This window comes from Triturus cristatus, chromosome 7 (assembly GCF_964204655.1).
Source record: "Triturus cristatus chromosome 7, aTriCri1.1, whole genome shotgun sequence".
Classification (NCBI taxonomy): domain Eukaryota; kingdom Metazoa; phylum Chordata; class Amphibia; order Caudata; family Salamandridae; genus Triturus; species Triturus cristatus.
In genome coordinates, this window is record NC_140590.1 from 1,120,806,644 (window position 1) to 1,120,829,523 (window position 22,880).

Sequence of the window (22,880 nt, forward strand, 5' to 3'; positions counted from 1 at the left end):
TCGTAGGGACTGCATTACCCAAACCCCTGTGCACCGCGTCCATTTGCAGTTGCATATGCTTGTTGGCAATTCCTGAGCTTGTGCATTGGACTCCTTGTAGTCCTCACCCTGAGCAGTATTTGCACCTAAGGACTCTGGCCTCCTCGCACCAAGTGCTCCGTGGGTTGGTACTTTGCATTCTTGTTCGTAGTCCCCTCGCGACTTCTGGTCATTCGGCCTATGGGTCCTTCTTAAGGTCATCTTGATTTTTCATGGGCTTTCCTGGTTGCTCCAGACATGCCCTGACTCCCCATTGTTTGGTGAGTCCCCTGGACTTTGCTGGTCTGCACCGTAACCTGTTTAACCTTCCTGCATGGGTGGCTTTTGCCAAGGATTGTTGGTGCTCCCGCCGGACACCGACCCCCCAATTCGACACCGAATTGGACCTTCTACGTTCTTTGCCGCTGCCAAGGCTTGTTGGTGCTCCCACCGGACACTGACCCCTCAGTACTCGACATCCTTCGTGCGACAGCTCGCCTCCTTCTCCTGGTCATCCTAGACGGCTCCGGGTCCTCGCAACTGAAGAGTCAAGATCACAGTCAACACACCTGAAGCACCCGACATCGGTGGGCATTTGTCTACCGAGCCCCTGGTCACTCCAAAGTGACCCGGACTCTGTCCCCTCTGCTTTCAGGCTCTTCCCATCTAGAATCCACGTTTGGATTCCACCGGACTCTTTTCGTACTTCCAGCAGCAGCATTTCTTTGTTGAGGATCCGAATCAAAGGATTTCATAGGTTTAAATAGGTTTTGTATAAATAATTTAAGGACAACAATTAAGCCCTAGCAAGATACAATCTCCCTAACAGAAGGTTTCTAGTGTACCAGTCCTTCTGAGTGGCATTGGACATTTTTTAGTACTCAATGAGCTTGATATTTGGTAAAATCTCATGTTTGAATTTTGAATTATGTAGCATCTTTTTTTGCTTCGTACCTACCAAAACCGTACCTGGTGCCATCTGACATAAATATATTTTCCAAAATATTGTTAACATAAATATCACCCCATTAAACTTAATAATAGAAAAGCTACTCTTAATCAGACATTATTTTTTCAAACTTATTTAGGACAACATATTTATGCAGACGATATACTGGCATACTACAGCCTGGTTCATTTGGTCTTGTGCCAATCCATTCAGTGATTATAATATTGTTAACCAGAGTGAATCCATTCTGTGCTATAGATACATGCTCTGAAAATACATTAAAAAAATTAAATTCCCAGAAATAGATTTGCAGCAAACAAATAAGTTACTATATAGTTATGGTAAGAAAAAATGCTGCATTGCTTGCTGAAGTTCATCTACTCGTTTCATAATCTAGGTTGGACTGTTGCAGTGGACAGGGGTGAATCTTATGCATATTTACTTGGAATTTGAAAAAATATGTTATGATCAGACGAATGACTGATAGTGAAGCTTTGGTGTGATTGGGTTTGAGCACTCTACATTTTGTAGTGTGAAGAGTATCTCAGATGATGAGAAGTGGAGGTACATAGGAGTCATATGAAAATCACCTCTTGGCACTTAGTTCTCACTTCTGCCAGAATCCACTAGAAAATGTTTGCCTTTCTATCTTTCGATGTTTAAATTAGTAGGCATTGAACAGACAGGAATGTATGTATTAAAGAAAGAGCTTTTACCAATATTCCGGTCAAACATAGGCCAATTTCACCAGCAGCAAGTCCAAGGCCATGCAAAACTCCACCCTGTAAGAGGACAGAAGAAAATAAGCCACAGACACCTTCTAGTAGAAGTAGACCAGGCCACACAAACAACATATATTTGAACATTCAGATTGGTAAACTGGCTCCAAATCCCACAATTGCCTGTTACATCTATGGGGCAGATTTTCTCACAAAAGTTACACAAAATGTGTTTTGTGCTGGAAAGTTGGCTGAAACTAATATCCATTGATTTGCGGCAAGGGGGATGTTCCATGGATAGTACAAGGTTGTTTCCATGCAACCACCCACAGTTATTCATGCAAAACCTCATCTCCTAACAATAGTAGCCAAAGTTTTGCACCAAAAAAAAATGAATCTTTGAGGCAAGTGTAAAAAGAAGAAACATTTATATTTCTCTAAACTTTTCCAACTTTGCATATGTGCTGCAGACACATCCAAAGTTAGGAAAAGTTTTAAAGTTTGTCTAGGAACAGTATTTTGCAATAGAAGGGTACTCTTCCAGTACAAAACCTGTGCTAGACATGATGCAGAAAACTTTGTAATAAGGTGCAAGGGTGTGTGTATGTGGCGCTAGGGAACTTAAATGTGCACCAGTGCTAGGGGAGAGCAGGATATTTTAGAAGATATGGTGGTTTTCTGCTCTCCTCCTCTCTCGCAACACAGCCAGCAACTTTGGTTGCTGCACTGCATTCGTGACATCTTTGTAAATCTGAGCCTATGTACCTTCTAAGAACGAGGACTTGCACTGTCTGCAACACGTTTAAAAGCATGAAATGCAGTCATTGTTGTCAGATCTCTCATATACAGGCTACTTCGCCACAATGAACAGATCTGTGATTATGTTGTTAGTCACGTTCTTAGACACACTGATAATTCATTAGAGTCACTTAGCAGTCATTTCTTGGTTTGGTATCAATGATTATGGCCCTCTTAAAACACTTATGAGATTCTGTGCTCACATCTGTTTGCTAATCCTAATTTCTAGACTCACATTTGCAGAGCCTCCGTAATCACGAGAGATACCACTGTCTGAGGAAATATGAATACCACAGAGCTCAGTTTATCCCCTTTGCAGTATTACCTCCCAAACCACAATGTGCAGCTTGAAATGTGAGATAAAAGTTTAATATGTGGTATGTTCTCACATCTTGCATTGTATAATTTAGAGTGTTGCTCTTTTTCTCCACTCAGCATTTGCCAGATTTTGTCTGATGAAATTTGTTTTGGAATTTTTCACAACGTGTAACACAATATGGGAGCAAACTGCCATGTGCACTCAAATCCAGGTAACCAAGGCACTTCCAGCAGTGTCGCCTGCCATTTTCTCCAACAACACAATAAATATATGTCTCTGTCAGACCTGGACTGCAAAGTGGATCTGTATTACATTTATAATAGGTATTCTCTACATACCATGTTCTAAATACATGTATTTTTATATTGACATATATTTCATGTTAACATTAAACTCTGTTGGCATGTGTATCTAGACCTGTATAACTCTAATGATGTTTGCAACATGTTCTGAAACCTTTCAGAGTTTGAAACAAGATGAAGAAGACATCATGGACCTGATCAAAGTACTGGCTATATTCCTCTTTGTTCAACTACCAGTTGTATGACAAAATTCCAATGGCAACGAGGGATCCATCTTCCAGCAAGTGGGCTCTGCTTTCAAGAGCTCTGATGAAGATGGCTTTGATAGGCCACCCCCCCTATAGTCTAGTGATTCAGCAACGTATCCCAATGTTTCAAGGTTTCTCTAAGTAGTACTGCAATATTTACAAGTGGTTTGCACTGGAATATGCCTCCTATTGGCAAGTAGGTTCCGTAGGTTACTCCTCCATCTTAATGTGTGTTGGATTTACTGTTTCCTTTTGGTGAATTCATCCAACACCCATTTAATAGTTGTACAACTAAATATTAAAGCTCAGAATATCGAGATACAAGAATACTGTGGACAAACATCGTAGACCAAAATATCAAAAGTTAGTACACACAGCAGACGCATAGATTTACTATTCCCAACTTCACAGCTACATACCAGGAAGATGTATTTGTCACAAAGGAACATATGCATGGAGTTAGGTACAGAAAATATATACTCACCTTTGGATAATTTGGATTCAATGTTTTATCCTCGAGATTTGTACACTATGAATATTCTGGCTTTGCTAATCAGAGGGCATACCTGTCTAATTGTTATTGATGTGCATAGGAATGTTTGCCTTTCTACGCAGACTGAATGAAAGCCCAAGCTATGTGAAGTAGTTTGCTGAGTGGTGGGTGGCAAGCAACCTAACTTTTATGGTGAGAAATATACACTCAATGTTGGCAGGTGTCCGGCTGACAGGTGGTAGAGAAACTTTACGATCTGCATCTTGTTGTAAAGTTCAGATATCACACTAAAAGGTTATCATGCATTAAGTGTATTGAAGAGTTTGTAAATGTAATGCAAAAACAAGTTTTATAAGTAGAGTTAATCAGGAAATTATCAAGCGCCATGTTTTTTTGTAAGAAAGTTAACCTACCAGTGCTCCTCCTAGACCAGCAAATAAACCATCGCAAGTACGTTCCACGTATGCAATGTCTCCATAATTTCCAGACTAAGAAAATTTTAGAGAAAGAGACATTATTGATTGTTAATTGATTACATTATTTTAATACCAGTTGAATAGATAGCCTTAAACATTTTTTTTAAAACATCACAACACAATGATCCTATGCTGCTTTGATGAAACATGGCTAAACATCTGTTTTCTTATTACACCCTCGTTATGAGAAGATGCAAGACCAAGGTAGGGCTTTCAAAATTAGGAACATACTGATTACACAGAGAGTGAACATTACATTTTGTACATCACCAAGATCATGAGCCAAAGATTTCTCTTTAGAAGAGTAACAGCAGTCATACCACATTGAAAGTTATTCAATAGGCAAATGAAAAAAATATAAAAATGAAAAGTCAGATGTATGTATTTAAAAATGTCGCAAGTGGTGCCACCTAGTGCTGTTAGAACTGAATCACTGATCAGAGAGAATAGAAAATAAGCATTGGCAAATCCAATAGGTCTGGCCTATTGTTAGGGGAAATGTTTGGTAACTATTTGCTGCGTTTGTGTCAGCCCCTGCTGTAATAGAAAATGTCATATAGAGAGAAGAGCCATTTTGTTGATTACACTGAGTTAGTAGAAGTAGGCTTTACTCTCAAACAAGAGTGTTATGAAAAGGAGCCAGAAGATGAAATTGACAATTTAACTGATAAAGTTAAAAGGTATAAATAATGAAATAGTGCATAGTATATATTTTTCACAAAAGACCAGCATTGTCATTGTATCTTTAAGAAAGCCTATGTGTGTGAATGTCTGTTATATCCTGCTAATGTTGATGCAATGCCAGTCTACCACCAGTGGAATGTTCATGTGATGATGCAGTCAGAATGTTGGGAATCTCCAGTGAGTAATGTCAGTTGACTGGGGCTGAGCTGCCTGCTGGCTGCTCCTGGTGGGGTCTTTATCTGATCTAGACTTGGTCTTTATTTGATCTTAATCTAATCTTCTTGTGATCCTGTACCATCTTCCAATAAACCTATTTAAATCATCACTACTGAATGGACCTGATTACTACAGAATTTTGGCGACGAGGATGGGATTGAACTGAAAGAACCTACTTCTGTCACCTCTACAAGATCTTCAAGCAACTTCAAAATACATCAACTCAACTCAAGTCATCTCAACTGGCATCCTGACCCCACCAGTGACCTCCCATTGGTCGCCCACTACCACTCTGCCAGTTGTTCCTTTGTGTCTGCGCAAGTGCTGTGCCCTCAGTGAGAGTAAGCCTGCCAACATCTTCAACGTCTTCTATCGATGCTGCGCCTTCATGTGAGGGTAAGCCTAACGTATGGGAAATACTGTCTGCCAGTTGTTCCAGTGAGGAAAACCGCCTGAGAAGTTTACACTCAGTCTTGGGCATCTACTTTCCAGCTTTTGCTACGTGTCTATTGCTGTACTTTCAATTCAAAACTCCAGTTCCTGTCACCACAGTACGTGTGTTTTCAAATCAAGTGCCAGTTCCAATCTTCACAGCGCAGAGCGTCTTCAATTCAAAGTGCCAGTTACAGTCTCAATCTACACACAGTGCAGTGTCTTCGACTCGAAGTGCCAGTTCAAATCTACACACCGCTGAGTGTCCTCTACGCTAACTACCAATTCAACTCTCTTAGCAGCTCCTGCCTCTCTCTGTTGTTCACACTACAAGAAAACTCTGTTTCTTCCATGGCTACGGCGTTTGTTCAACTCAAGGCTTTTCAACTCTATTTGTACTTCAAAGGCAACGATGTCACATGCAATCAAAAGTACTGCACCTGCGAGGAAAGTCTATTGTTAGGAAATTACTTTCTACAATCTACAATCTTCTGTGGGATTGTTTCAACGTTTGTACTATTTGTGGCTTGTGTGGACTCTCAAAGGTAAGCTTATTTTTGACTTTATTGGGGTCCCTCGTTATCCCTGGACATTTGCCTCTTCAACCGTCATGGCCCTTTTCAAACCTCTTTCAAATCATAACGTGGCGCAAGCTTTAGTCAGCGCGCGGATTCTCACCTGTACTTCGAGGTCGTGCTATTTCCTCCTAGGCTCCTCTATGACGAAGCAGTGTCGATCCGATGCCTGTTGCTGTTTGCTGCTGGACGTTCTCCTGCGCAGGCGTGCAGGAAGCCACCCGGGACTACGTGATTTGCGTGTGGCCATACTATTATTTGCGTTTTACACCTCTATTGGTTCTCACATGCCATTTTTGGATTGGCAAATCTGTTCTACTTGACTTCCTGTCGTTTTTCATGTATTTTCCTCCTCGTTGCCAATCAAGTTGCTCCCACTCAATAAAGTTTTTTTTTTTTTTTTCTTAACACCGGCAGCCTCGCTGTGTCAAGATCGGTGAGATCAGTTCCACTGTGTGTCTCTTCAGCACAGCACAATTCAGTTTTTCCACTCGTTTGAAGTCCGAATCTGCATCCCAGTCAGAGGAGTGTTTTGCCACATGGATTTCTGCCGCACTTTATTAATCGCTTCGTTTATCGGAACCAAGTCTCATTCGATTATCAACAGTGACTTGTTTTTTTTTGGTGGTGGCATTTCTGTGCTCGAGTGCAGCGTGTAATGTTAAACATTGTGAAATCTTCCTTTTAAGCTTTTCTATATACTCTGCCATGTGTTGTGCTGCCATCTACTGACAAAATGTATTATGACGCGTATGTATTTATATTGAATGTATTTTAATCCACGTTTTCTTTCCTACATCAAGCATAGTCAGAGACAGCCATCCTTTTGTCACAAAGGTATGCAGGTTTTGCATTTTCACTAGTTTTTCAGAGGTTGCACACACCTTGACAGACTGTCATATGGAACGTGAACAAATGTACTACTAGCTTTTATTGTCTCACATGTTTTAAAGGGGTTTTGTTTCTTTTTTCGACTAGTCCATGACACGGGCAATTATGCGTAGATTACAGTGTTTCCGCATAAATCAATTTACGGGTTTTACCAGTACGCTTTCGAATCTACCTGTCTACAAGGTGTATCTATGCAAAGGTTACAGTCCTTCCGCATGAATCAATTTTATGGTTTCCGACTCAAAACACTGTCAATTTTATGCAAGGGTTTCAGTCCGGTTGCATAAGTGTGGGTTCCGACCCAAACACTGTCAATTCTATTGCAAGGGTTTCAGTCCGGTTGCATATGTGGGGGTTCCGACCCACACACACTGTCAATTTTATGGAAGGGTTTCAGTTCTGTTGCATAAGTGTGGGTTTCGATCTGAACACAGTTACGTCTTCGGTGCACGGTGGGGTTTCCCACACAATGTTTGCTTTTACATTTATTTTAGTGTAGGTAGTGTTTCCAGTTTTGTGCACAACACATCGTTTTTTTGAAGAGATTTGTCATGGGTTCTCACCCATCCAGTTTTGTTCACATACTTAGTTTGGGTCTATACTTTATTTGAATGCATTTCATATTTTCAATGCTAAGTATGTTTTGTTGATATTATATCTTATTTGCTATTTTGCACTGTTATCTTTGCATTACAATTTTGTCATTGCTTTAAGATGGTGGTGTTTAGAAGGGGAATTACTCTTGTATTTTTCTCTTTCTTGTTTCCATGTTCTTTTCTGTTTCCTTCTGTGTTCTTGTGTCTTTTGTGGATTCTGCATTTTCTAGGTTTTACGGTGTTTTTTTTCTTTGTGTATTCCACATCCTGTAGCTCTAAGTTTTGTGTGTTCATTCCTCTTCTGCCTTCTTACATTCCTGTTCTGGCCAGTGGGTATGTATTGGGGCAGTCTTTTGGAGTTTCTATATTCGTTTCTTTTCTCGTTGCAAGAAGGGATGATGTTTCTATGGTTGTTTTTCTATGTTGGTTTCTATGTTGGAGTTTTCTCTGTTTCTTATTTTCTTTCTGATTATTTTCTCCATGACTGTTCTCACACTGTTTTCTATGATCGTTGTTCTCTTTGTTTTCTATAATCTCTATGCTGTCACATTCTATGATCGTTGTTCTCCTTGTTTTCTATAATCACTATGCTGTCACATTCTCAGGTTTTCTCTTATGTTTCTAGTTTTCTGTTTTTCGGTAAAGAAAGGGAGATATGTTATATCCTGCTAATGTTGATGCAATGCCAGTCTACCACCAGTGGAATGTTCATGTGATGATGCAGTCAGAATGTTGGGAATCTCCAGTGAGTAATGTCAGTTGACTGGGGCTGAGCTGCCTGCTGGCTGCTCCTGGTGGGGTCTTTATCTGATCTAGACTTGGTCTTTATTTGATCTTAATCTAATCTTCTTGTGATCCTGTACCATCTTCCAATAAACCTATTTAAATCATCACTACTGAATGGACCTGATTACTACAATGTCTTTACTATATAAAGAAAAAAGGTTGCAAATCCAACATGTTGGATTTGCAACCTTTTGCAATTAGTGAATGGCACTCTGTCCTTAGGGAAGGTATCAAACAACAAGCAACTCCATAATGAATAATCAATAAAATTTCCATTGAAATGCTGCCATTTCAGCAAAGTAAATACATTGGCATTTGTCTAATAACAGGACGACGCATCAGTCATTTCGAAAAGCTGTAAATGATAAAACACATATTGCTCACTATTTAGCAGTTTGGTAGGACAGGTAATATCGACCAACATGCATCACCTTTCTGTCTTGAGGTTGTATTTGTTTGTGATATGCTTAAACCTCAGTACCAAACCTAATATGTTTCAAGCGTTCTGATGTTTGATTTTTTGAGATACTGCTAACACATGTTATGTAGAATATATCACCTGCATATCCCCAGCAGTATTTATTTTCATTTTGCTGTAATGAACACTCAAGTTATTCAATCTTCTCTCCCTTCACAGTGAGTGCTTGAATCTGGCATTTTTGGAAATGCTGTCATCAGATCTAAACATTTCAAAAATGTCAGTTTAATGCGGAGTCTTTTACTTTCAATAGCCTTTGATTAAGGGACTGTGCTACATGCGGTCTCCCTATACATGGATGATGTCCTTCTTTACATACATGACATCCAACAGGGACTTGGGAGCATCAACTCAGTGCTTGAACAACTTAAGAATGCCTCAGGTCTGGGAGTGAACTGGGACAAGACTTGTCTTGCTCCATTGACACCGTAATGCCCTCCACAGCCCCACATGGCAGGACCCCACCAGGTGCACTGGGAACCATCCACGTTCCGCTACCTTGGCGGTCACATCTACCATGAAACCCATGATCTACGTGATGGCAATCTTACGAGGGCAATTACCACCTTGAGGCTACAGATATCCTTCTGCAGCATGCTATCCCTCATGGTGCAGGTGAGCTTCCCTCTCTAAGATGGTGATGCTCCCCATCCCCTGTATTACTTCCAGAACCTGCCGGTCACTGTACCACTCTCCACATTCCACACACTGCATGGTATGTTGGGCTGCCTTATCTGAAACAAACGGTGGAGACGGGTTGCAATGAGGTCGCTCCAGCTGCCTTTTGTGTTGGGGTGACTATGGGCTCCTAACTTCGAGCATTATTATCTTGTGGCGCCGTGGCCATCAAAATGGCGGGCGGTCAACATCTGGCTGAGCCGGCTCATCCTCACTGGGCCGAGCTGCTCAAATAATACATGAACTTCTGTTGCTGAATGGTAAACTCCCCCTGCATTCCAATACCCTATTGAGCTTCACTCCGACACATGTGCCATACATCAGAGTTAGATCTATAGGACCTTTTGAGGCATCTGCTCTGAAGTGAGAGGGTGGAACTTTGAGAGGTGGGAGTGGCAGTCACACTGGGCACCTTGTTTCACTAGGAAGATCTTGCACCCTTTCAGCACCTACACAAACATCATGAGAACCCCCCCCCCCGCGATTACCTAGTGCACCGCACAACACTGGCTGAATTACAGCGGCTTTGGCATATTACAAGAACCTGAGACACATCCATTTTTCCACGCAGTCTATGTGAGGGATCACATGGTTCACATGTACGATGGCCTCTAGTTTTTGGAACTTGATGCAGCCTACAAAATTACACTGGGAACGAGACATTGGCTGTGAGAGCACTCCTAAAAATTTAGATAGGGCTCTCATCTAACCCCGTAACAATTTCAGCAATGCAAAGTTCCAATACATCCAGCTCAACATCTTACACTGGGCCTATTTTACCTCTGAGAGACTGCACCGCAGATGTGAAAGCGAGTCTGTGTGCCCCAGATGTGACTCCGGAAATTCAGATATGGCACATATGCTTTGGAACTGTCCAGAGGCACATTTATTATAAGGGGCGGTCTTAGATGCCTTGGCAGAGGTTACGGGTAGAGTGGATCTCAGCACCCTGGAGGTGGAATTATTGTGGATTTTCTTACATACGAGATAGAGAAGCCCAACACTCCCATTCATAGACTTAGTCCTAATAATAACTAAACACGCAACTGCCATGAACAGGAAAGGTGCCCACCTTCCGAACATGTCCTACTGGTATTTGGCAATCTTAAAATGGAGTAAAGCTGAGTCCACAGCGCTGTGCAGGGAGGAGCTGAGGGGCCTATGAAGGGTCCCAATCATGCAGGAGTGGGATATTTTTGTGTGTGAGTTACAGGTCCACTTTGAGGGGACCAGGGAAAGGGTGTCCAACAGTGAGTCATGACTCTGTTCCCCCACTCTTTCTTTGCTCCCAAAGCCAGGCATGGAGTGCCCCACCACCTTGGTTCATTCCCCCTTCTGAGTGTAGCTGAAGTGGTGCTGGAACGCTGTGCATGTGCCTGCTGTGGGTGATAACAGAACTAAATATAAATTGCCAGACATAGGCCCCTCTGCATAGGAGACACAGATCTTGACTCTGGAACTGTCAGTGCTGTGCCTGTTCAAACTGTTAACCATATCATTTGTCACGGTTACGTTAAAGAATAGACCAATGTCCCCTTCAGATGTTTCCTCTGCTATATGTGATAGAGTGACCTAATGGGACATTACACATTGATTATCTGAATCATTAAATGATACTGTATTATGTACAATGTGCATTGTGCTCATGGTAAAGCCTAATAAAAGCGTTCCTGAAAAAAAATCCAAGAGCATTTGATATTTTTTTTAAGGTGAATGTTGGTGTGTGCGTGGGGAAACAGCCTTTTTACCGCAACTGTTACAACGCATGCGATTACAACGCATGCTGGTGCAACGCAAAAGGTGTGCAGCAGTGGGTAGAAGGTGTTGGATGTAACGTCACATATTCGCACATGCAGGGGCATTACTAATGCCAAGCAAAGATAACTCAACTCTTACTTTAGTATCTCTCATCCCTACATGAAATGAATTTCGAAACATGCCACAACAGTGCAACTATTCCTAGATTAGCGATAGTAACATACAGGATGGCAAACTTACTTGAGCAATCCTCACTAGTTCCATGTAAATGTTGTAGTCATTCTGTAACAAAATAAAACATATTTTGAGCTTCAGGTTCAGACAATGGCGATTAGTTGGCACTTGCCTAATAATTGGACCAGTGGATGGTTTTACAGATTTGAGAAATTGTAATAGGCGATATGAAGGAACATAAAGCATGCATAACACATCAATCACATGATTACATGAACTACATTTTCTAATTTGATCATTAGAATAAACCAATCGAACAGAATGATGGATGGCAAAGGCATGTTATGTCAGTGAATACATTGCAATATTGGGAATCTACACATTTACCTAAATCCTGATTCACCAATTCACATGCGGCAGGAGGGGGTTGAGATAACCAATATATGGTCCATTCTTTTGTGGACTACAAAACAGAAGATGAGGTCAGGTATATGAGGCTGAATGTAAGGCCAGTGAGATGAGAATAATCAAAGAGCCCGCAAATAGATGTTGGTGGAACTAGGGCACCCTTTTAAAATTGATTAATAGTTAATACATTATCTCTTTCTTTCCTGCCTCATTCAGAGTGTAGGGGAAGCCAAATTACCTAATTTTGCAATCACCACCAGCTCTACAATCAAAAACTCTTTTTTTGTTGACTTCAAAAGGGCCATTCAATTTAGTGTGTGTCCTCCCAGTTCTGTTCCTACTAGTGTATTTTTTGCTGGTTCTGCCCTTTACTCCATTGCAGTTTCAGACAGAAAAGTTCAGAACTGTCCCATGCACACTGAAAGAAAAATAGAAGTATGTGAGGAAAATTAGTTATATTGTGTCTGAAGAAGAGAAATCTGTATCTGTAAATCTGTCTTAAAAAAATGTAAATGATGGCATGTATAAAATCGCAGTTATCAACACAGACAATTTTAAATTTGGTGGGCCTGCCACACTTGCTTGTGGTGCACCAGCAATATGGCCATGACCCTAACTCACAATTTAGACAGTCTTTGATTTAGATATGAGTCACCGGAAGTGGGAAATTTCTCAGCAATGAGATGCAGGTAGACAGGAAGTCAGGCCCTCACTGAAACTTACCCAAGGAGATGAAACTAAATTACTCATCATGTACAAATTGACAAAGGCTCCCCCAACTCAGGGAGCCATACATATGGTGGTGAGCTTGGCCGAACCAGGGATGTGGTGCATCATGACCTTTCTGGGGAAGGTCAGTGCAGGATTGGCTGACCGGTGGGGCTGTACCGGAAGCGTTCGGGTACTTCTGGGCCTGTCCCAGCAATTTTGTCAGCTTAGCCCATAAAAGGTGCTGAGAGGCGGCAAGTGGGTCTCTTTTTCCCACTGGCTGCCTTGGACAGGGTGCCACCTCTCTACCCCATGTGCTTGGAACCCAGAGTATTGCCCGCATGTTTCTTTGTTTCTCTGTTTCTTTGTTTTAGGTTCCTGCGGGCCAACGCTGATTACTGCCAGCACTATGGTAAAGGTCTCGAATATCCTTTTTCAGAATCTTCACATCCAACTTGGCAGCCAAGGTCCAGCAAATGCCTCCGGGAGCCACAGGGGCTTGAGAGCCATTTCCCGCCCTACCCAAGTGCAATTGCGGTATTCCAGTACTCAGTGGTGGCTCCGGTGGGCACTTCTAGGCTATGGGGGTGAGGGGGCACTGGGGGTTTTTGGGGTTCCTTTGTTTGCGTTGTTGCACCAGTATCATTCATTACTTGGTTTTGTCTGCCTTGGTCTAACTGGAATTCAGGTGAAGCGCTCCAATGCATTTGGCCGAGTTTTCACTAATGTAGTTAGTCCGGCAAGAGAAATTGATAAGGCTATTTTGTGGCTGAGTGGTTTGTATCAAGCAAACAAGCAAGGGCTCATGCACGTAGGTATCCAACTACAGAGCACACCTTAAATATGGGAATGGTCTCAAATATCCCCTTTTTAAATATTTACATTTCATCCAGTCTCTGTGAAAGGTGAAAATTCAATTAGGACCATTTATTGATGGCATCAACAGGAAGAAACCGCAAGCGGGAGCACTGCTAAGTCAGCCTTTGCCAGCAAGTCCCACAAGCTTATGCTTTCCTAGACACATTCCACACCCCTGCCACTCCCAGCACAGGAAAAAAGGCTCTTGTCCAACCGAAAGGGCAGACTTGCTTTGTGTTGGTTGTCTGCAAGCCTGGTTGGCACGAGGAGGAGTCTCCTGAGATGGTGCGAGTGGGGTCAGCCATCGTTCCCAGTCCAAACCATGTGCACAATAGAATGGGTAAGTTGGTTAAGCCAGCTGGGGGGGTTATCTATATCCCAGAGTGCATCAAGGGTGGGCGGTTGGTTCTCGAAGGATGGGGTACACGGCCCTGAGGAAGGTAACAAAATATTCTTTAGGACTTGGTGGCATGTCTAGGACATGTCCAATGCAATTTGTTTGGGGGGAGGCCAGATAGCAGGTAAACTATACTGGCCTGTGGCTTGTGAGGTCAGGATTGGTTAGACATATATGCTCTATATAAGGTATCCTTTTCTTTTTACACCAAAATAAGAACAGCATCACAGGACCCTCCAAGGAGTGCTGGCAGCGAGTTCAAAGGAAGTTACAGGGGCACAGGGGGTTGGGGGTGGCCTTTGACATGCTGTCCTCACCTGTCATCCACCCCTGCAGGCACACTGGGCGCAACCTAGCACAGGCCCTTGGAGAGGCAAATGATGTGTGTAGGAGGTGTCCAAGAGAGGTGTCCTAGTGGGCAGATGGGCCCCCTGCACAGGAGTATCCTGGTAAGGGAGATCCTTGTGTGAGGTCCTCCCATAAGGAGGCACTCACCCAGGTGCAGCTTTGATTGGACACGGGATGTTAAAAGGAAAGGACACTGGGGCCAGATATGATCTCACCCAAAAATCAATTTTGAGGATGCAATGGAACGGAAATGTAGTTATGGATAAGAAATAAATGTACTAGTGTCTTTGTTAAGGCTAGGCATTGATTCCTGTAAACCAACTGTACAAATGTTTGTTACTGTGCATAAAGTAAAATGTGTTTTTTGTCTCGTTTATATGTGTAAATAAATATGGTCAGGGATTTATGACCCCAAACCCAAAAAGAAGGAGCTTGCTTGTGTTTTGACAAATGTCAGAGGTTGTTGGAGTTGAGGAGGAGGGGTCAGTCAACCAGGAGGCATCGGCGATACCAAGCCATAGTAAATGCGGCCTAAAACTACAAAAGATAGAAACTTTAGAAACACAATCTATTTTGGAAAGTCTGTAGTTGGAAAAAGAACTTTGTGCAACAAAGGGAAAAGGTGAAAGCAAAGAGGCAAAAGGCTGCTTTCAAGATGCAGAGGAAAACCACATTTGTGGATGAGGAGTACTGATGAGCACAACTAGAAATTCAAAGTGAAGGATGGATGCAGAGGAGACTGTGGAGACCAACAAAGAGAGTAAGAAGAACAATGTTGAAAGAAATCAGGGACATGTGCAACGGTAACAAAGTTTAAAAGTAGGAAAACATATTTTACACTTCAATGCCAAGGTAATAGGCTCAGTGACAAGGTGAACAATTGGAATTACAGCAGGAAAAGATGCTCAAAAGTAGAACACCAAGAGGGGATGAGAAAAACTTGTGAGGTGAAGACAGAAACTGCACTCTTTACCAAAAGGTCCTAAAAAGAGTGAAGGAATATGTCACAGAGGGAATAGTGATGGTAAAGAAATGCAAAGGGATTACAAAGTAAGGACAGAGAGAATGTATTTTTATTTTTTATTCTTGGTGTAGTAATTTCAAGTTTAAGTGATTGTTGCATATGAGTGTGAACTATGTGTGGTAAAAAGATGTGCACAAGAAGCCAGGGATGATCCTTATTCACGGGATGATGTCCCCCTCGAAAGGCATACTCCCCATCAGAAGATTATCTGTCAACTCCTTTATGATTTGTCATAGGCATCAATTTTCGTGGTGATGCATGAATTTTCCTCATCTTCGTATTGTGTGAGCTTTTTGTAATATAAGGGCATTATTAGAACAGGGATAGAACCCATGAGAGGCAAAAACAATAAATCGTTGAAATTAGTGGTTACCATCCTCTCCTTGCAGGACAGACAAAGGTTTATCTTACGTGTCCAGCATAGATTTCGGAGGCCTGATCGATGCGAAATTTTAAGAATATATACGTGTCAGATAAATTCACATAGAATGAATCAAAGCCCTTGGCTGACCATGGTCAGAGAAGTTTTAAGGCATCAGCAAAGTGGGCAATTGCCAGGGCCCCCACCGTCCAAGGGGCTCCTCGGAAAGTGGACTTTCTCTCAATTCCACCTACTTCTCTGTATTAACCTCTCACCTTCTTCTCTGTATACCCCTACCCCTAGCCCTACCTCTATCTCGGTCTCTCTCAAACCAGTGCCATATTAAGGTTGGTTGAGCTGAGGACAGGACATATTTAACAAACTTGTTGTGATCGATTTACTGAAAGTTCAATTTATGATTAAGTATTGTTTGGCATCATCTGTGGTTGAATTATTAGAATTAGGTAATAAAATTCAAAGTTGTTATGAACAGGGGCCTTTCCATGTCATTTATTTACACTTCAATAATGGGTTTAACTAAATCACCTGTGTTGATTGGTAATCAAACACCATGCAAACAAAATGCACATGAAATGATGCAATGTATACAAATCTCTGGATTATGCCTGAACACATATGTGCCGACCCACATGTTCCACATTCAATGGATGATCTTTTCCACTTTGGCTCAGACCCTTTCTAATTCTGCCTCCAGTTCGTAATGGTCTTAATTGCATTATCTATTGACCTCTTGAAAATGCCATGGGAACTTGCATAAAGTTTCATAAAATTAACATCAAGCTACCCTGTGCGAAAATTGATTATGTGGGCAAATGTTGAGTTTAAAAGACATGGAAGATATCAGTTAGGGGACTGATTAGAAAAAGTCCCCTAAAGAAAAAATAATGCAAAAGTTTGCTCTAGTAAAATTTGAAAAACGTCATATATTTTGCTGATGTAAAACAGTTTGCATAGGTCTAGTCATACCTGCAGGATCTCAAGTCTGCACCCAATAGGCTTCAACTATATTCAGTAACTGAGGCCTGAATCAATTGACCTATCACAGTGGTTTAAAATAGGGTAGCCCTAGAGCAAGAAAACTCTTACCTGATTAAGGAACAGCTGTTGGGTAGAGAGTCCACAGCTGGCTGCAGTAGTTTCCTGAGGGTAAAGAGAACTTGGTTTGTAGTAAATATATATTCTTGAAGACATCATCCACACTGATAACCCAGCTGTCAGTGATACATCACTTTTTCAGGAACACATGTGCAGTAAAAGGTGCACTCAACCGGATGCGTGACTTGGTAATACCCTTCCTGTAAGACATTCTTTTCTGTTGGGTAGAGAGTCCACAGCTGGCTGCAGTAGTTTCCTGAGGGTAAAGAGAACTTGGTTTGTAGTAAATATATATTCTTGAAGACATCATCCACACTGATAACCCAGCTGTCAGTGATACATCACTTTTTCAGGAACACATGTGCAGTAAAAGGTGCACTCAACCGGATGCGTGACTTGGTAATACCCTTCCTGTAAGACATTCTTTTCTGACTTGGCTCAGACAAGCAGGTTTACGTCCCTGTAAATCTCATCTGGGTTTTATATTATGTGGAAGATATAGCAACAATGTGTGGATTTAAGGACACAATGAGTTCAAGCTCCTTCCCCCTAACGCTAGACCTGCCCTGTGCCTGACTGTCGACATGCATCACTGGCATCGTTGAAAAACCCCTTGCGCAGTACCTGCCACCCCCGTGTGTCCTCTCCTCGACAAACAGTAGTGGCTGCTTCTTCTACTCAGATACACAACATACACTAGTTGAGTCTCAGAGTCAAATATCACACACAAAATATCATGACATTAAAATTGTTATCATTACCACAAATCTGATGCTGTTTTCTACAATAAATTTATAGGATTCTGCTTTCTTGTTCACAGGCCCATTCTGAAAGAAACAAAGATCAGATAGTTACTTCAGTATTTGCCTGTAAAGTGTTGAGGTGGGTAGGTTTTCGGTGATGTACTGTGTGCCAAGTGGCTCTGTGTGAGGAAGGAAGTTGCAGGGGCCTTCATGTGATGGATATAGGAGGGACACCAGCCTGGTCGTTTGTAAATGAGCTACCCTGGTGTAAAACCAGAGCACAGGTGCATCAACGCATTACCTTCCCATCCCCCTCTCATTGAAACAGAGCACCTTCAGCCACCCTCACTCCCGCGTATTGGATTTGGTGTTAAAGTAAGATGCAGAGACTCTTACCCGGACTGCATTGTAGAGGCAGACAGACCCTTGGAATAAATAGGCAAACATCTGTGCTTGATCCTTCTGCAAGACAGTTTAGGAATAAGTCAGTACATTCCTAGATCAAAAAGCAATTTTATAAATATCCATCTGAAGCCTAATTTGAATAATTATACTCAGTCTTTTCAACTTTGCCACAAACACCAGGACCTAGGTTAAATAAAAATTACTCCTGGCAGTAAAATACTGTTCTGCTGAAATTAGTACTGAGCAAAGGTGTAAGTACTTTTTGGGGAAATTACTGACAGACAGTAAATACTACAATCAACTGCATAGGTTTTGCCATTGTTTTAACAGTTATTAAATGAACTAGGAATGAAATTAAGCAAAATACAAAAAATCTAAATTTCAGGACCACTTCAGAGCAAAACACGCATCCATTTTTAGGTCTCGCGAGCCAAAGGCTCGAAGAGACATTTTATATCTGGGCTTTTCAAAGTGCTGCCGTGGCCTAAAGCTACAGTGCATGTGCGCGGGCGCGCGCGCCGCGCTTACTTTCACTTTCGCGCCCGCACGGCCGCTTTGATCGCTATCACTTTCAATTTCGCGGCCGCAGGGCCGCTGTGCTGCGCAGACCCAGCCTCCTCTGCCGGCACACCCACAACTGGCAACATTACTAGCGCTTGTTTTTGTTTATTTCCAAATATACACATTTCATGCAAATCGCACATTTTTGGCAAAAAAAAGCAGTTGGAATCCGTATTCATGTATGCGTCCAAGAACACACAATCCTGGATTCCCAACACACCAGTTCAAAGGCGAACTCACTGAACCAATTATAGAAATGCGTGGCTGCCGAAATGCATTTTATATGCTTTGGCATATTTTCCATTAGAAGTTGTCGGCGAACTGAGAGTGCGTATTATCTATCGCTCTGTAGTTTCACTGCAAGTACTCATTTGGTGATCAATTTCGCCGCCTAGTACTACGAACCGTAGAGCTATGTTGTTTGAGCGGTCTGTGGTAATAGTCTTTCTGATAGAAGTGGTGTGCGCGCCCCCCCTGCTGTTCTTTCAGTCCGTTAAAGATGAGTCCATTCTTTAGGGGAACCCCGTGGAGGTTAATTCTCCCAGCAGGCGCCCTTTGTGGTCATGGGTTTCTAAAACAGTCTATATCGAGCATGCTATGGACACATCTGAAAAGCCTTCACGACCTGAGGACTCGTAAGAGAAAATAATTAAAACAGATTACGCTTTTCACACTGTGAAATATTATGTGGCGTATAACCAAATAGACAGTTAACATTTCATCAGTATCTTAGTAACCTTATTTTAGTGTCACACGGCAAATCACTGCATTTACTATTTGAAACCAAATGAAACAAGCATTGAAAAGATTGTTTTATTGCGTGTGCCGATTTACACGTAAAATCTGTAGCACAATGAGCATTTCAACAACAGGTAGTCGGTCTGTTGTTTTTGAGCATTGTAGAGGCTATACAGTGAGATGAACGGATTAAACGCCTTACAAAGATGAACACAACATTGAAAGTAATACAGTTTGTACAGTATGGCAATGTGGTAATGCAGCAAATTATTAAACGTCTTTTATTACTAAAATTAGCAGGAGATTAATACAAAGCGTCCTCGCAGTGTGGTCTCTCTCTCTCTCCCTCTCTCAACTCACATGCAGTCATTCCTCCATCACCGCGCACCCTCACAGTCCCTCCCCTCCATCATCTTGCACCCCCACCCCTCCATCATTTCCACCCCTCCATCACTTCCACCCCTCTGTCACTGCTCACCCTCACAGTCCCACCCCTCGCACTCTCACAGCTCCACCCTCTGCATTAAACTACTGCTTTCACTCCGCAGTGTCCTCTCATGCTCTCTTCCTCTCATCCCCCTCACAGTGTCACCCCTGCATCACCACAAACTGTCTGCCCACCGACGCTCCCTCCCTGCATTCCACCAGCCTCACATCCTCACTGTGTGCAGCCTCTCCCCCCCCTTTGACCTCACATCTCCCACTCCTCCGTCACTCACCCTCTGCCTCACCCCACCAGCTGTCTCACTCCATGATGTTATACCCTGTCATACCTCCCAGCCTCGCATCGCCCCCCTCTCACCTCACTCAGTCTTATCCCACCTGTTACGTGCCTGCATGCTTTCACCCACTACTCTCCCCTCAGTCTCGCTTCCTTCCCATCGTATCTCTCACCCCTGCATCACCTCACCCCCTGCCTCATCCTACCCTCATTTCACCACCATCGCAGTGTCACTCGGCACATCCCTGCCCTCCGGAGCAGATTCCTCACGCTGCTTTAAACATCTGCCCCTGTACTCAGCACCACTGCCCTGCACCTACACCCAGGGGGCAGGGGCACCCCTACGCCAGAGGAGCCCGCTTTTGGGACCTTATTAGTGTTTAGTTATGCAGCACAATATCCTTTGTGCACCAACATTAACTGTTGCATGGTTAAACACTTATAAGGTCCCAAAGGCGAGACCTATTGGCTATGCCAATGCTTGTTACTTCATGCTGCAATACCTACTAATTTCAAGTTAACCTCAGAGGTGTTCCTGGGGTCCTTCTCAAAATGAGGCCATGAAGTCGAGATCTGGAATCAACTCTAATATACTATTTAAAGGGCTTTAAGTGGGATAAACTCTGCCCTTCAAATGTACTTTATAAATATAAAACCCCCTGAAAGATTACTAGAAAATACTAAGTCCTTGAACTCCTCACCCACCAGTGATACCAAACAATTAAGCAGAGAACTTCTCACTGCACCAAACTCCCACAAACACCTACAGATGGAGTAAGGAGAACCACAGCAAACTCTTCAATCATAACCACTCAGACCTAATGTGAAGCACCACACACTATTCCACAGGTACACCACTGACTTGTAGTTTGACTGGTGATAGACACTGCTGGTTTTTATTTTGTTTGCTTTTGTCAGCACTGTTCACCATTTGTTCCTACAGCGTAAAAGCTGCACCCCATACCCCTTTACTTTCCATGCACCCCTATGTGTCTTAAGACCATATGCTTGCCCTGTTACTTACGGAATACATCTTCTGTTCTTTAACACTTCCCGTATCTCCACCTGGAATGAAATAAAACATTTAGCATACCATAGCAGCTTAAATAAAGTGTGTGATCTGGTCTCTTGTGTGAGGTTGGCTGGAAGGAAATGCAAGGAGAAGCATCTCTGGTGGTGGACTTTACTCGTGACTGGCAACAGTAGTATTGTGTTGCGACACTCCTGTTGGGTTGATCGACTTTCACAGAAGCAATGCAAATATAGGACTGTTAGGGTTGTAGTTTGTTAAATTTATTCTCCCAGTTCTGGTTGTGGTATGGGCTGTACTCTGCTCCATGACAGGTAAACAGTAAGGAGTAACATTGGTAGATATAATCTTAAAATGTCATATGGTAACTTCTCAGGAATAAAATAATGAATGATTGTTTGTAGGTGCCTTTGTGCATTGTATTCTGTACCCAACATAATAAATACATATCCACTAAGAGGTTAAGGTAATAGAATCCTTTATGTGTCCAGAATATTCAAAAGTCAGAGACCATCCAAAGCTGCATTTTAATGCACCATTAGTTGTGGTACATTTAGCGTTTGGACAAAGTGAAGAATTGACATTTAAAATGGAAGTCCCAATTGTCGATTTTTGTTATGAAATAGCTCTGATGAAGCCAATATGCCTTTGTATTAAAAGGATGAGCTTTTGGCTTTGCCAAATCTTGTCTATATAGAAATATCAAAGCATGCGTCAAGATGCATGCACACGCATGTTTGACAATGTTGAAATTGATTTCCTATTTAGGGATACCCGTTCGTCTATGACTACCATGATTTATCATGCATGCACATACACAGCTCATAATAGGACCGCCATTTCCTTTTTTTTTTGTATTTACTGTTCCAAGATGGCAGATGATTACTTTGGAGTAGTTCATTAAAAAAATGTGTGTTAAGGCTCCTTTTGAGAACATTGTGCTGCAGTAGCAAAATACAGCAGCCGGGCCCACAACTCAATACATAAATAAACTACTTTAAAATCAAATAGATGTCACAGGGATGGGAGGGTGTGGAATGGGAGGGGTGGAGAGTTGGCAGGAAGAAAACACTGTTGATAGGAGGGAGCGAAGGGGAAGACACAAATCAAGGCCTATATTTACAAAAATATAAGTAAGAAATAAAAGCTGGGAGTATCGGGGAAAGCAACATGCACATTGGTGAGGCAATGTGAGGAGAAAATGTGAGGAGAAAAAGCAGCATACAGGCAAGAGTGCCGGAAAACATATTTACTCCCATGAAGTCCTGGAAATAAAAGAACATTGTAGTTTCCTGAATGCAAGCACAAGGAGATGATGGTTAGAATGTCGAAACTTAAACATCAGCAGAGGACGGATAGAGGTTACCCAATCAAAATAATGTGAGACCGAAATGCTCTAGGGTGGGTCAAACACAAAAATAAGAAGGAAAACCATTGAATCAAGAGGAGGGAAGGGAGATAGACTACAAATCCCTTCAATCATGTGTAATGAAGTAACCCATAAGCCATTCTAAATATTTGTGAAACAATAGGCCTGGCCAACAGACAGCTAAAAAGGTCTGTAGGCAAGACCCCCAAAACATTTTTAGGCTTTTTTTTTTACAGATTTATACAGCGCAAACTCGACCCGAAGCTATTGGAGCGCTTTACATGAGCACCAGTTAAGTTACACAAGGACACATTCATTTTTTTGGGTAGGCACGGGGAGATTACGTGATTTTCCCATAATCACAGGATGTGGAGTAGACCCCAAAGCTCGAACCTTGGTTTCCCAGCTCCAAGGTCGGCAGTCTAGCCGTGAGACCACATCCTCTCCATGTACATGCCTCAACTTATGCCTCAACTACAAGAAGTGTGGAGCGGATTTCTAGT

The 22,880-nt window shown here is 42.3% G+C and overlaps 1 protein-coding gene across 3 annotated transcripts in view; it reads right to left on the reverse strand.

Annotated features, from left to right (window-relative positions):
• Nucleotides 1-22,880, reverse strand: part of LOC146811198 (uncharacterized) — a 70,777-nt gene that overhangs the window by 42,037 nt on the left and 5,860 nt on the right. For all 3 annotated transcript variants that reach the window (XM_085618236.1, XM_085618235.1, XM_085618234.1), the window contains exons 3-9: nt 21,003-21,043; nt 17,950-18,015; nt 17,572-17,637; nt 16,802-16,855; nt 11,657-11,698; nt 4,260-4,334; nt 1,684-1,749 (exon numbers count right to left, since the gene is read on the reverse strand). In XM_085618236.1, the coding sequence (XP_085474362.1) occupies nt 1,684-1,749; nt 4,260-4,334; nt 11,657-11,698; nt 16,802-16,855; nt 17,572-17,637; nt 17,950-18,015; nt 21,003-21,043 (410 nt within the window). The remainder of the gene's footprint in view (nt 1-1,683; nt 1,750-4,259; nt 4,335-11,656; nt 11,699-16,801; nt 16,856-17,571; nt 17,638-17,949; nt 18,016-21,002; nt 21,044-22,880) is intronic.